The sequence below is a fragment of the Pleurodeles waltl genome, chromosome 11 (assembly GCF_031143425.1).
Source record: "Pleurodeles waltl isolate 20211129_DDA chromosome 11, aPleWal1.hap1.20221129, whole genome shotgun sequence".
NCBI lineage: Eukaryota > Metazoa > Chordata > Amphibia > Caudata > Salamandridae > Pleurodeles > Pleurodeles waltl.
In genome coordinates, this window is record NC_090450.1 from 363,960,115 (window position 1) to 363,972,826 (window position 12,712).

General features: G+C 43.0%; 1 protein-coding gene across 3 annotated transcripts in view; it reads left to right on the forward strand.

Moving 5' to 3' along the window:
- Positions 1 to 12,712, forward strand: part of KIF1A (kinesin family member 1A) — a 3,950,406-nt gene that overhangs the window by 3,106,983 nt on the left and 830,711 nt on the right. For all 3 annotated transcript variants that reach the window (XM_069213666.1, XM_069213667.1, XM_069213668.1), the window contains one exon: positions 1,958 to 2,035. In XM_069213666.1, the coding sequence (XP_069069767.1) occupies positions 1,958 to 2,035 (78 nt within the window). The remainder of the gene's footprint in view (positions 1 to 1,957; positions 2,036 to 12,712) is intronic.

Sequence of the window (12,712 nt, forward strand, 5' to 3'; positions counted from 1 at the left end):
TGGTTACTGACTCGCAATATGGGAATGCGACTTGCAAATAGGAAGGGGTGTTCCCCTTCCTATTTGCGATTCGCATTGTGATGCAGAATTGCTTTGTGACTGCGAACGCGGTTGCAAAGCAATTTGCAGTTAGCACCCATGTGAAGTGGGTGCTAACCCATTCTCAAAAGGGAAGGGGTCCCCATGGGACCCCCTTCCCCTTTGTGAATGGCACTGAAAATATTTTTTCAGAGCAGGCAGTGGTCCTATGGACCACTGCCTACTCTGAAAAAATGAAACAAAAGAATTTCATTTTCTTGAGTGTATTTCAACTCGTTTCCCTTTAAGGAAAACGGGCTGCAATACAAAAAAAAACTGCTTTATTAAAAAAGCAGTCACAGACATGGTGGTCTGCTGTCTCCAGCAGGTCACCATCCCCGTGAGTGCAGGGAATCACAATTAATATTAATGAGGTGGGTCTTTGCAACCCCCTTGCGATTCGCAGATGGTGTCAGGGACACCATCCTGCATATGGGTTTGCGACTCGCAAATTGCGAGTCGCAAACCCATTTCTACCTACATCTAGCCCTAGGAACACTAACAGCGCAGCGACTGGAGCCTTGGGAGCAATCAGGGCGGCTAATGCTTACAGCACGCTTTTCCGATGGCTCTCTGATGCCACACTCCGATTTCATCCACTTTCATGGATTACCAGATAGTCAATTCCTCCTGCATGCAAGTAATCTGTGTTACTTAAGGCAGCATTGGACACTAGAGGGGAAAGAACCGAGCACATTTACACTTCTTCAGGCATTACATACCATAAGGCATGGCCGTCACTTGGTCCCCTGGTTGTATCAGGGCCTTAGATTACATTTAGGAATCTCCTTAGAGCTGCTACGCAAGAAGTGGGTGGCAAACCTATCCTGCACTTTTACCGAGGAAGAGTGGGACTTTTTACTAGCAGCCCCCAAGACAGTGTTGCGCAACACTAGATTCAAATTCATTAAATTCTCAGTCTTACACAGAGCATATCTTACTCCACATCGGATAAATAAAATGTTTCCTGGAGCAACGTCAGAATGTCCCAGATGTCATCAAGTGGGGTGGCTCCACTACATATGTAATGGCAATGTCCTGTATTGACTAAGAATTAGACAGAGATAGCACAATCACTGACGGTTTTAATGGGCCAGTTACACTGGGAGGCTCCTGAGTCCTGCCTCCTTGGCCTCTACTAACGCCCACAGAAAGCAAAGGTGACAGCCCGATTTATTGATTTGGCACTTCTGTTGGCCAAATGCTTAGTAACAAGACGATGGATGTCCCCGAAACTTCCACAAGTACATCAGCGGTGGGAGGAGGTTTCTGGTTGGGGGCTGGCAGAGAGTGGCGCACTACGGAGAGAGGAATACAGGGGGCTGTGCAAGACACGAATCTCACTAGCATGGGATATTCTATCAGAGAACTTTAAAGGGCTAGCGAATGATAACGGTGAGGACCATTATTCACCCCATGGCATGCAAGTTGAACGGTTATACACTCCCTAGATGCGTAGCCCCTTGGTTCCCATTAACAGCTGCATGGGCAAGTTAACACTCAATTTAACACCGGAGCAAGACGAGACAACGCCCGCCCCGCCTTCATATCTTGATATGAACTGAGTTGAAGTAAAGTGAATGGACAATATGCAATTACCCCGTACATTCTGCACATCTTAAGTCATAGTCGCAGTTCTAGCTCTCACTGTAGTATTAGGTGATGCAGCTAAGGGTTAGATAGTAATAAAGGGTGAGGGGTACCCTGTTAAACCCGTCATATGATACCACATTACTGGCATTGTCCACGGATTTGCGAATTATACTGTATGTAAAAATGTTACTCGAATTACATTGTATAAACAAGTAACAGAGTTGCTATGCGAAATATAATAACATTTGTGCTAAACAAAGATAACGTGTGTATTTTTCTCTTACAGTGCCTGCGTCTTCTAACACACACTTTCAACCGAGAGTACAACCACAGTCATGTGTGTGGCAGTGCCAGTGAAAGCAAGGTAAGACTGTGATTTAACAGATGGCTTGCGTGGTTAACTATTTAAGTGTAGATCAAACCTAGAGAGATGGTAAAGCGCATATTTTGACGAGAGGTTTTGAGGAAAGGTGGCTCGGCCTTGTACTGTTTATGATGCACAGCAGCGACCTCCCCTCCCATTACAAACCACCTGTAAATTCTAGTAGGCCCAGTAAAGTGAGTTACCAGGCCTATCAACATTATACGGTTTGTGTTTCGTATTGTGATTTCTGCTGCAGGGGGAATATGCAGACTTTTGCATAGAAACAGCAATTGACACACGTTATTCACCCCAAAATTGTAATCTTTGTTATTTCTCTGAAGTGCAAGTAATTCATGGGTAGGGAAATAACTGGAATTTTAAAAAGCCACTAGTAATGAGTGCCTTAGGAGTGCACACAAGATTTACAGGTGGGCTTTAATTTAAAATCTGGTGATTTTTTGCAGATTCCAAAAGCTGGATTTCCAGTACCGTAATCATTTTTTCTTGACGTAGTTAGGCTGTAGTTGCCCAGTTGGCAGTGCTCCTGCTGATGGCACAGTTGCTACCTTTACCAGTAATTGGTGTTTTTTGCACTGCGACGATCGTCTAATTTAGGCCCTGAGTTAGTTTGGTACAGGAGATGGAATTTAGCTGGTTGATTCTTGGCGTGGTTCTTCCTATGGTGCAGAGCAATTTAGTACAGGGTTTTGTACTTGGCTACAAACCGGGGAATGACAGTTTTAGGAAGAGCTATAATTAAAATGCCTAGAATTTTATCACTCACAAAGAAGAAAATTATATCCACTTTGATCTTAGGTTTTATGATTCAGAATTTGCGTGTTTCCTTTTGTTCTGTTTGCAAAGTTTATGATTCCAGAAGTTAAGCCTGCTCGCCGACAGTGGCACAATATATTTTATCAAATGTTAACAACTGTATCTTCAAATAATATTAGCCATATATTCTTCAACAGCGAGAGTGCATGGGAGAAGACAGCTCACTGTGTGCTGTGAGAGTTAGCACATTCTTATTCTCAAATGCACAGATGGTTCACCGTTGGAGTGCAGAGAGTGGAGAAGGGAGTCATTTAGAACCACAGTATATCGATAAGGACATGACGCATTCCATATTGACATGACAAGGGTTGAGAGCCTGCCATTCTGGTTTCCAGTTTTGTATTTGTGCTTAGATGCAGAGTATATGCTGCAAGCATGCCTGCATACTTGAGTGCAGCTTATACTTTGCTTGGGGCCTGTCATTACAGTACCACTGTGTGGGCAGCACATAGTACTAAACACTTTATGAGGGTAGTTTACTTTTTTAGCAAAATACATGGAGCACCAAAATACTGAGATTTACCTGCCGAACAAACTTGTGGTTCCCCTGCTGCTAGACCCTGCATCCTTGGCATGGTTTCCCCTGTTTTTTTCCCCCTGTTTCCTGTATTTTTGACTGTGTGCTGGATATCGTTCTTGCTGGTTTTGGTACTCTGGGCACTTTACCACTTCTGACCAGTGCTAGAGTGCAAGTGTTTTCTATTGAAATTGAGATTATGGTTGGTTTGTCCATGATTGGCATATTTGATTTACTGGCAAGTCCATAGTAAAGTGCACTAGAGGTGCCCAGGGATTTTAAATCAAATGCTACCAGTCGGCCTGCAGCACTGATTGTGCTACCCACGTGTGTAGCCCTGTAAACATTTCTCAGACCTGGCACTGCAGTGTCTGTGTGTGCCGTTTTGCACTGCCAAGTCGACATAGCCAGTGCACCCACTTGCCAGGTCCAAATCTTCCCCTTTACTACATGTAAGTCACCCTAGGGTAGACCCAAGACAGCCCCATGGGCAGGGTGTAGTATATTTAAAAGGTAGGACATGTACTCGTGCGTTTTACACATCCTGATAGTGACATTCTGCCAAATTCAGTTTTCACTATTGCAAGGCCTCTCTCTCCCATAGATTAACATGGGGATTGCTTTTAAGTACATTTTAAGTGTGTTCCCATTGGGAGCAGATAGAGATTTGGAGTTTGGGGTCTCTGAACTCACAATGTAAAAATACATCTTTTGGTAAGGTTGGTTTTTAGATTGTTTGAAAATGCTTCTTTTAGAAAATGGGCAGTATCTTGCTTAACCATTCTGTGCCTCTGAGTGGCTGCTGAATCCACGTGTGGATCAGACTGACACAAGCTGTTTGTAAATTCCATCTGGAGAGTGAGACAAAGGTCGCTGAAGTGTGTCCTGCATATCCTGATGAGTCTTCCTGGGCTAGACTGGGAGGGAGGAGCTGACACCTGCACTTGAGAGGGCTGTGCCTGACCCCTCACAATACAGTTTCCAACCCCTTAGAGTGTGGTTGGGGCAGGGCAAGGAAGAGACATGGTCCTTTACACTACAAAGACTTTCCTTTGTAGTTTGCCTACTTCAAAGGCAGAAATGAGTGTAAGTAGTGGACCCAAAACCCCAGACTTTTAGAACACTTCTGGATCAAGAGGAACCTCTGCCAAGGAGAAGAGATGCCCCTTTGCTGTGTGAGCTTTCTGGGTTGGCCTACAGTTGCCTGCAGTTGCTGCTTCTGCCTTAGAGGGGACAAAGACTGGGCTTTGCTGTGTGTCCTGCTTAGGAATTTTCTCAAAGGGCTTGGACTGAACTTGTCTCCTGTCAGGAAGTCTCATGGACATCAAAGACTTCATCTCCCAGCACCTGGATTCTTTTGCTGAGCCCCTGACTTGCCAAGTGGTGCCACATCCAGTCCCTGCTCCCTTGGAAAAAAAAGCTGATAAAACCTGAGAGAAAATCCATGCACCCAAGCTGCAGAAAAGTCAACGCAGTGCCTGCACCGTGGCTGAAAATTTGAAGCAGCGCTGATGAAATCAACGCATCGCTAGCTCAGCAAGGATTCATAGTTGCCGTGCATCCAGATTTTCCACCCATCATCCCTGGCCATCAAATCTTCAACATCACTGCACAGACCTGAGGCAGCTTGTCCGGTAAGCAATGCATCACTTCCCTGCGAGGAAAGAATTGATGAATCGCTTACCTGGCGGAGAAACGACACACAGCCTCACTAGCAAGTAAGGAATTGACGCGTTGCTTGTTTTTTTGACACACCCTCACCCCTGCAGCTTTATTTTTCAAGCATACCAGGTACTTTTTTGATAAAACAACACATCTATTGATTCCTATTGATTAAAACTCTTTATACTTTCAAATTCAATATCTTTACTTGTGTATGTTGGATTTTTTATGTTTTGGTCTTGTTTGATTTAGATAAATATTGGCTTTATTTCCAAACTGGTGTGGAGTCTTTTTGTTGTGTTTTCACTGTGTTACTGTGTGTGTATGTACAAATACTTAACACATTGCCTCTGAGATAAGTCTGACTGCTTGTGCCAAGCTACCAAGGGGGGTGAACAGTGGTTATCTGAGCTGTGTATCTCCCTTACCTTGACTAGAGTGAGGGCTCCTACTTGGACAGGGTGTAAATAGACTGCCAACTAAAGCCCCCATTTCTAACACCTGCCTACCTCTAGAAAATGTTTGTGAGCATCTACACCTGGGGGTCTATTCAGAAATTGTATTTTGTACAATTAAAGTAGTACCCCGGTAGCACTAATTATGTACTAGAAAATGCTATTCACAAACCTATGGCCAGAGACCCCCGCCTGATCTGCTTTCCTTCTCTTATCTTATGACCAAGCTTACAAAACCTCTCTGGAATGCGCTTCTGAGTTTAAAGAAGACATTTATTGTTATTATTACTTCACCACGAGGTTCTTGAGAGCCAAAATTAGTAGGTTGGAAGCACACGTTCAAAAGTAGTTGCAGCAATGAAAGCAAAATATATCACAGTACTTCTCAGTTGCAATGCACACAGCAAATACATGTGATTATATTATAGCATAACTTCAAACCAAAGCATAAAAGTCAAAATTGCATCACCGTAGGGTAGGCCTGTAGGGCCTATAACTCAGCTTCATCTTTCTGGGGCTTCAAGTTGATGACTTCTGTTCAACTGCGAGAAAGAGATTTTCTACCTACACGGGGACAGGCAACTAACGTCCGTTCCTGTCTGAAGTCAAGAAGATAGTTTCTAATTCCCTCGCTGTTGTCCAGAGCCATCCTTAAAAGCAAACTCAGTGTGAGAACCGAATAAACTTGGAGAGAGGCCAATTCTCCAGAATCCACTTGTTCCCAGACTGGATTGAGAGGTAAACACAAAATCTACGCGCTCTTATCAGCTAGGGTCTGGTGTGAAAAACACAGCTTGGTCTATCATGTGGAAAAACACAGCTTGGAAAAACACAGCTCATCTGCAATGTCTCAACTGCAATGTCTAACTCCACGTTAAAGCCAATAGGCAGCTAACCTAAATACCAAATGTAATATCTAATGCCATGTCAAAGCCAATAGGCAGCTAAACTGAATACAGAATGTAATGGCTAATGCCATGTTAAAGCCAATAGGTAGCTAACCCAAATACCAAATGTAATGTCTAATGTCATGTTAAAGCCAATAGGCAGCTAAACTGAATACAACATGTAATGTGCTACTGGTGAACATTGAGCAACTAATATGCGCAGTGGTGAAACACAAAGTCATTGGTCAAACACAATTAATAGCATCACACCGCCTCTCCTAGCTTTTCCTTGCAGCATTCTCTGCCACAGTAACAGAGGAGATCTCTGCACATGTAGTCGTACGTTTTAGTAGTAAATGTGGGCAGCAACAGGGGTTGGCTGGAAAATGTGCGAATCTCAGTACTAAATGGAAGGATTTAGGGAAATGTATGGAGGTGTTTAAGTGGATTAAAAGAACAAAAAGTCACACCCACAAAAGAGTAAGACCATTGCCACCACAAGCAGCACTTCTAAAGTTACTACAGCCATGAGGTGTCAAAACAGATGTACCGTTTACTCCATTACAGTCTTGGAATTAATCAAATACCACAAATGTCCTCTCAAAGGTACTGCAACTCACTCCAATACAAAACAGTGGAGGCAGGGAAATAAAATGACACCCTAGAGAAACTAATGTTAAATTAATTAAAATATTTTGACATTTTTAATTATATACAAATAATTATTCAGTTTTTCATTATTTTATGATCTTTACATTTATAACAAAACATATTTAAAGATACACTTTTAAACTTTGTTTAAAAAAAGAACCGCAATGTAAATTACTTCAACTTGTAACTTTTAACAATATTCACTACATATTTAATGAAAGTATAAATGTTAGTGTGGGTGGGCTGTTTCAATTATTGATTATCTATGAATAAATCAATATAGTTAAATTACTTGAGTTCTGTCACATTTTATTTTTTAATTCTAGGTTAACAATAAGCGTTTTTTAAATTAATTTACATTTATTTTCTGCATTAAAATAAATTTTACATTATTTTAAAAGGATAATTAATTTTAATAATGTTCCCTATTCTTTCCACCTTCTCTGCAATTACTTACACTTGTAAATCCTGTTGTAGGAGCCTCCAAACCCTGATTTGAGGCATTTAAGTCTACATTTATGTATACGTCTCCAGCTATAAATGGCGAACAGCAAAAACGTGTAGAGTTTTACGTAGATGTAGTAGTAAATATAAGTAAATATATTTATAAAGTAAATAAACACATGAGTAAATATACACGTGTACATTATATTTTTTTATGCATTTATAAAGCCGAAAAGCTTGTAAAATATCTTCAGAAGAGCCAGATTTTCAGCAACTTTCCAAATTTCTATAAAGATTCTTGAGGCTGCTGGGAAAGTGGTTGTGAATTTCAGTGCTTGGTAGCCTCAAGAGCAACCACTCGACCCCCAAGAGTAACTTGGCAAAACCTGGGTACTGTTAACAAAAAAGACTTTTCAGATCAAAGCCTGAATCTTGGAGAATAACGAGTAAACTTCTGAGATAGAGGGTTTAGAGGCCAATCAAAAAGGGCTTTTTGAACAAAACTTACAGATTTAGATATAACCCTCTGTTTATTGGGAGCCAGTACAATGAGGCCAAACCGCAGATGCCCGGTCAGCTCGCTTCACTTTCAGGGCAAGCCTAGCTGCTGCAATTTGAACTAATTTTAACCTTTTAAGAATCTTATCGGAAGAATCAAGAAACATAGCACTACAGTAGTCCGCTCCTACAGTAGTAACACTTCAGAATTAGATCTTTATGCAATACGTGCAATAGGTGTAAGATTTGCTGCACTGTACAGAATTCTAATAAACAAGAGCTGAATACTGAGTTGATCTGGTTTCACAAAGTTAAACAAGAATCAAATGTAACTCATAGAGTTTTAACACATTGTAGCAATGTAGGTTTTTATCTGGGCGAGCATCACTAGAATGGCAACTCCCAAACTGAAGTAAGTCTCAGAGGGGAGAAAACCTCCGTTTTGTTCCCATCCGTTATACATATATTCTGATAGAGAGGTCTGATTGCAGATTCCTCACCTTTTGAATATTCCCTCAGACGTCAGTCAGAGTGAATATGGAAAATCTTCAGCAGTACCCCTGCTCTCTGGTAGGTGGTGTCACACAACTCTGCAGCGACGTCCTCCTTCTCCAGAAGTGATGTGCCTCCTATGTGCTATGATGTTTCTTTCGGCGACTCCAAAAGAGCATCTGAAGCTACTCTTTTTTTTTAAAAGAATCTCTTCCCTACCAGTGTGCAAGGGAAATGTCACCCTACTACCGGGTTTAAGCCATGCAGGGACTCCCGCAAACAGATATCTGTGAATGATCCCCATCAGGTTTGTCTGTGATGCTTGGGGTCGGATCATGACTCCCAGGACTGCAGTGAATGTGCCTTAATGCACCCCAAGGCTATTGGAGAAGGGAAAGCAAAGCTTTATGTCACTAGCCCCAAGAAACTCCACTCCGTGATAGGTCGCGGTCAAAGGGAAGGTCTTGTTCCCGCTGCTGAAGTAATTCCTGTGGCAGATCTTTGCTGCATTCAAAATCTTCAATCAAATCCAAGAAGAAGCAAAAAAAGTCCATGTGAACTCAGGATAATCCTGCCACTCTTGATCTCCAGAGAAGGCATGAGGACGTCAGTGTGCCTCCCACTCTTGCTCCCAAAGTCAATCCTATGATCGGATTCCGACCCTTGTCCTGTAGCAACCCAAGCTTCTGAGGCTGACGTTGACACCTCAACAAATAGAGGAGTTTTGTGAAACCATGCTTTGCCTCTTTTGCAAGTTTACTGTTTCCTTCGGGTGCACCTCTGGACCCCAAGGAACCAAGGGTCTGCCCTTGGATCAAGTTGGGCCCTCTTGACCAGATAATAGTTCCACCCTGGCACCACTGATGACTTCTATCATGGCATCACAACCCACGCTGGAACATGGCACAATGACCCTGATGTCACCATTATTAACACAGATGACGATACAAAACTCGTAGTGCTGTGCATTGCTGAGTCAGCGCTTCTTCAGTCTTGACCAAGGCTGTACCCTGGTCATTCTGGGTTGCTGCCTTTGACCAACCCTTCTGATTTTAAGACATTGACCTTGTCCCGCAGACAGGCTGATATCTCCATACTTTGGCACTCACTCTGTTAACAACACACATGGCTCTGGGGATGAGTTTGCCCAGTCATATACTGAGGAAAACTGGTATGAGGACCTCCAGGATACGAGTGGGTTCAACACCTCATCAGACACTGGCCTAGTCTCTCCTCCCGGCTCTGCAACAGAAGAGGGTACATCTTTCATATGGTGGTCATGCATATGGCTGCTCAGGTACTTGAACTACATCTGCCTACTGTGGAAGTCGAGAGCAACATACTAACTGAGGTCCTCCAACCATGGCAAGCAAGTTTGGTGCCCCTGTGTAACAACGAGGGCTTAATTGCACTGCTGTCGCCCTCAGTCTCTCGCTGAATCGAGTCTGGCACCAGTTCGTGTGGGCAGGGTTTCCTCACCATTCACTCTTCTGACATCTCATTCTAAGTGCTGTGGGGGTGCAATGTTCTTGGCTTCTTCTCACCGCCATAAACTCTCACACACCTAGTGAAGCTACATATAGGTATTGATCTATATGTAGTGCACGCGTGTAATGGTGTCCCCGCACTCACAAAGTCTGGGATAATGGCCCTGAACTATGTGGGGGTACCTTTGCTAGTGCAAGGGTGCCCTCCCACTTAGTAACTTTGCACCTGACCTTCAGCAAGTGAAGGTTAGACATATAGGTGACTTCTAAGTTACTTAAGTGCAGTGAAAATGGCTGTGAAATAATGTGTGCCTTATTTCACGCAGGCTGCACTGGCAGTCCTGTGTAAGGGGTTGTCTGAGCTACCTATGGGTGGCAAAAGAACTGTTGCATCCCATATGGATCTCCTGGAACCCCAATTCCCTGGGTACCTAGGTACCATATACTAGGTACTTATAAGGGGGGGTCTAGTATGCCAATTGAAATTGGTAAATGTGGTCACTAGCATATAGTGACAAATTTAAAGGCAGAGAGATCATGAGCACTGAGGTTCTGATTAGCAGGACCTCAGTGACACAGTTAGGCACTACACAGGCATACACATTTAGGCCACAAACTATAAGCACTGGCGTCATGGCTAGCAGGATCCCAGTGAGACAGACAAAAACATACTGACATACATGTAAAATTGGGGGTAAAATGCCAAGAAAGATGGTACTTTCCTACAGATGGCAAGGCCAGTGCCACCAGGTGTGACAGAAACTGTCTTGGGACTGTCTATCCCAGTTTCTATTATGGTCCCAAAAGTGAACCCAACTGCACCTTTAGTTTGACTATTGACAGTAGTCCCACCACTATTACCACTATTGCTAGGGGCACTAGAGTCTGATGTCTTAGTGGTGTTAGGCTCAGGGTTTTTACCTGTGCAGGACTTATCCCCTGGCCAATGGCCTTTGTTTCTACACACATAATAGCAACAAGGCTTTTTCTGGTTGTGTGAAGAGTTTGAAGAAGATGAAGAGGTTTTATCCCCACCCCCAGAGGAGTGTTTTGGGCATGAAGAAGGATCTTTGTGTTTACTCTTATCCCCATGCTTATCCTGAGATTTTTCACCATCTTTCTTTTTGCTGTCCTTGTCACCCCCTGTATGAGTTTTTCTGCTCACCTTTATTCTGACCCATTTGTTTGGTTTCTTTCCCAATTCTTGGGGAGAGGTAAGATCTGAGTCCACAAGAAACTGATGCAACAAGTCATACACACAATTATTCAAGATATGCTCTCTCAGAATCAAGTTATACAGGCTTTCATAATCAGTCACCTTACTGCCATGTAACCAACCTTCTAGGGCCTTCACAGAACATTCTACAAAGTATGTCCAGTCCTGTGATGACTCCTTTCTGGTTTCTCTGAACTTACGTCTATACTGTTCAGTGGTTAAGCCCAGACCATCCAAGAGTGCATTTTTAAGAAGTTGGTAATTAGCTGCTTCATCCTCTCTGACAATAAGAAGTCTGTCTCTCCCCTTGCCAGAGAAGGATAACCAAAGGATAGCAGCCCACTGTACATGAGGGAGCCTCTAAACTTTACAGGCCCTCTCAAGAGCAGCAAACCACTTGTTGATGTCATCACAATCCTTGTGAGGAGGGACAACTTTGTGCAGATTCCTAGAATCAAATTAAGGTTCCCTAGCATTTATATTTCTAAAACGACTGCTGCCACCATGGGGAACTAACCCCAAACCCTGCCTCTCTTTCTCCACAGGCAGGGATTCCATGTCTAAGGCCAACTGTTGCTGCATTAGCCTCAGTCTGGCCTCCTCTAACCTCAGCTTTCTGAGTTCCCTATCTAGGGACTGGTCCTCAGGGTTAGAATTATGTGAAGCCTCTGAAACAGAGGTAACATGAGAGTGTGCAGAGGCAGACCTGTCTCTAATGGGGGCCACTCTAGGGACCTGGCCTCTAGGGGTGAAGGGAGCCCTTCTTTAGTGTGAACCCTTACTACTACCAGTATACTAGGGGGCTTGTTGACAGATAGGTCTGTGGAAGGACCCTCCCCAGGATTGTCATCTTGCTCCTTTGAGCATTCCTGGTTGGAGTCATCCTCTACCTCTTCCCCTGTCTGATCTGGACCAGTGTTCATTCCCTGGTCATCCTGGAGAAGATTTAAGAAGAACTCCTTATTAGGGTTCTTCCAAATCCCTAAACTTCTTTCATGGCAGAGACCCCTCAAACTTTTAAAGTTTAGATTCTCATAGGTAGTCTTGACAACTCTACGGGTAGCTTCTACAGAAAACATTTTGAAAGAAAAAAAAGAAGTTTAGGAAAGTGAGAAAAAAGTTAGTAGAATAACAGAGCTATTGGAAAAGAGAAAAAAATTCAGAACTTTGTAAAACTTTTGCACAGTTTAAAGAACTTTTAGAAAGATAGAAAATGTTTTTTTAAGTATATATTATATATGCTCTAAGTATTGGAGCAAGCTTTTCTTGTGAAAAGCTCAGGTAACAAAGTGGTAAAGCAATTGCAAGTACTTATACCGCCACTGTACCACCAAGGTATGAGGTTGACCTGGTTGTAGTGGGTACTTACACCATATACCAGGTCCAGTTATCCCTTATTAGTGAAATGTAGTAGTGTTCTAGCAGCTTAGGCTGATAGAAGTAGCTATAGCAGAGCAGCTTAGGCTGAAGTAGGAGACATGCGAAGCTCATGCAATACCACTAATAGTTACACAGTACTTAAACACAAGTAAAG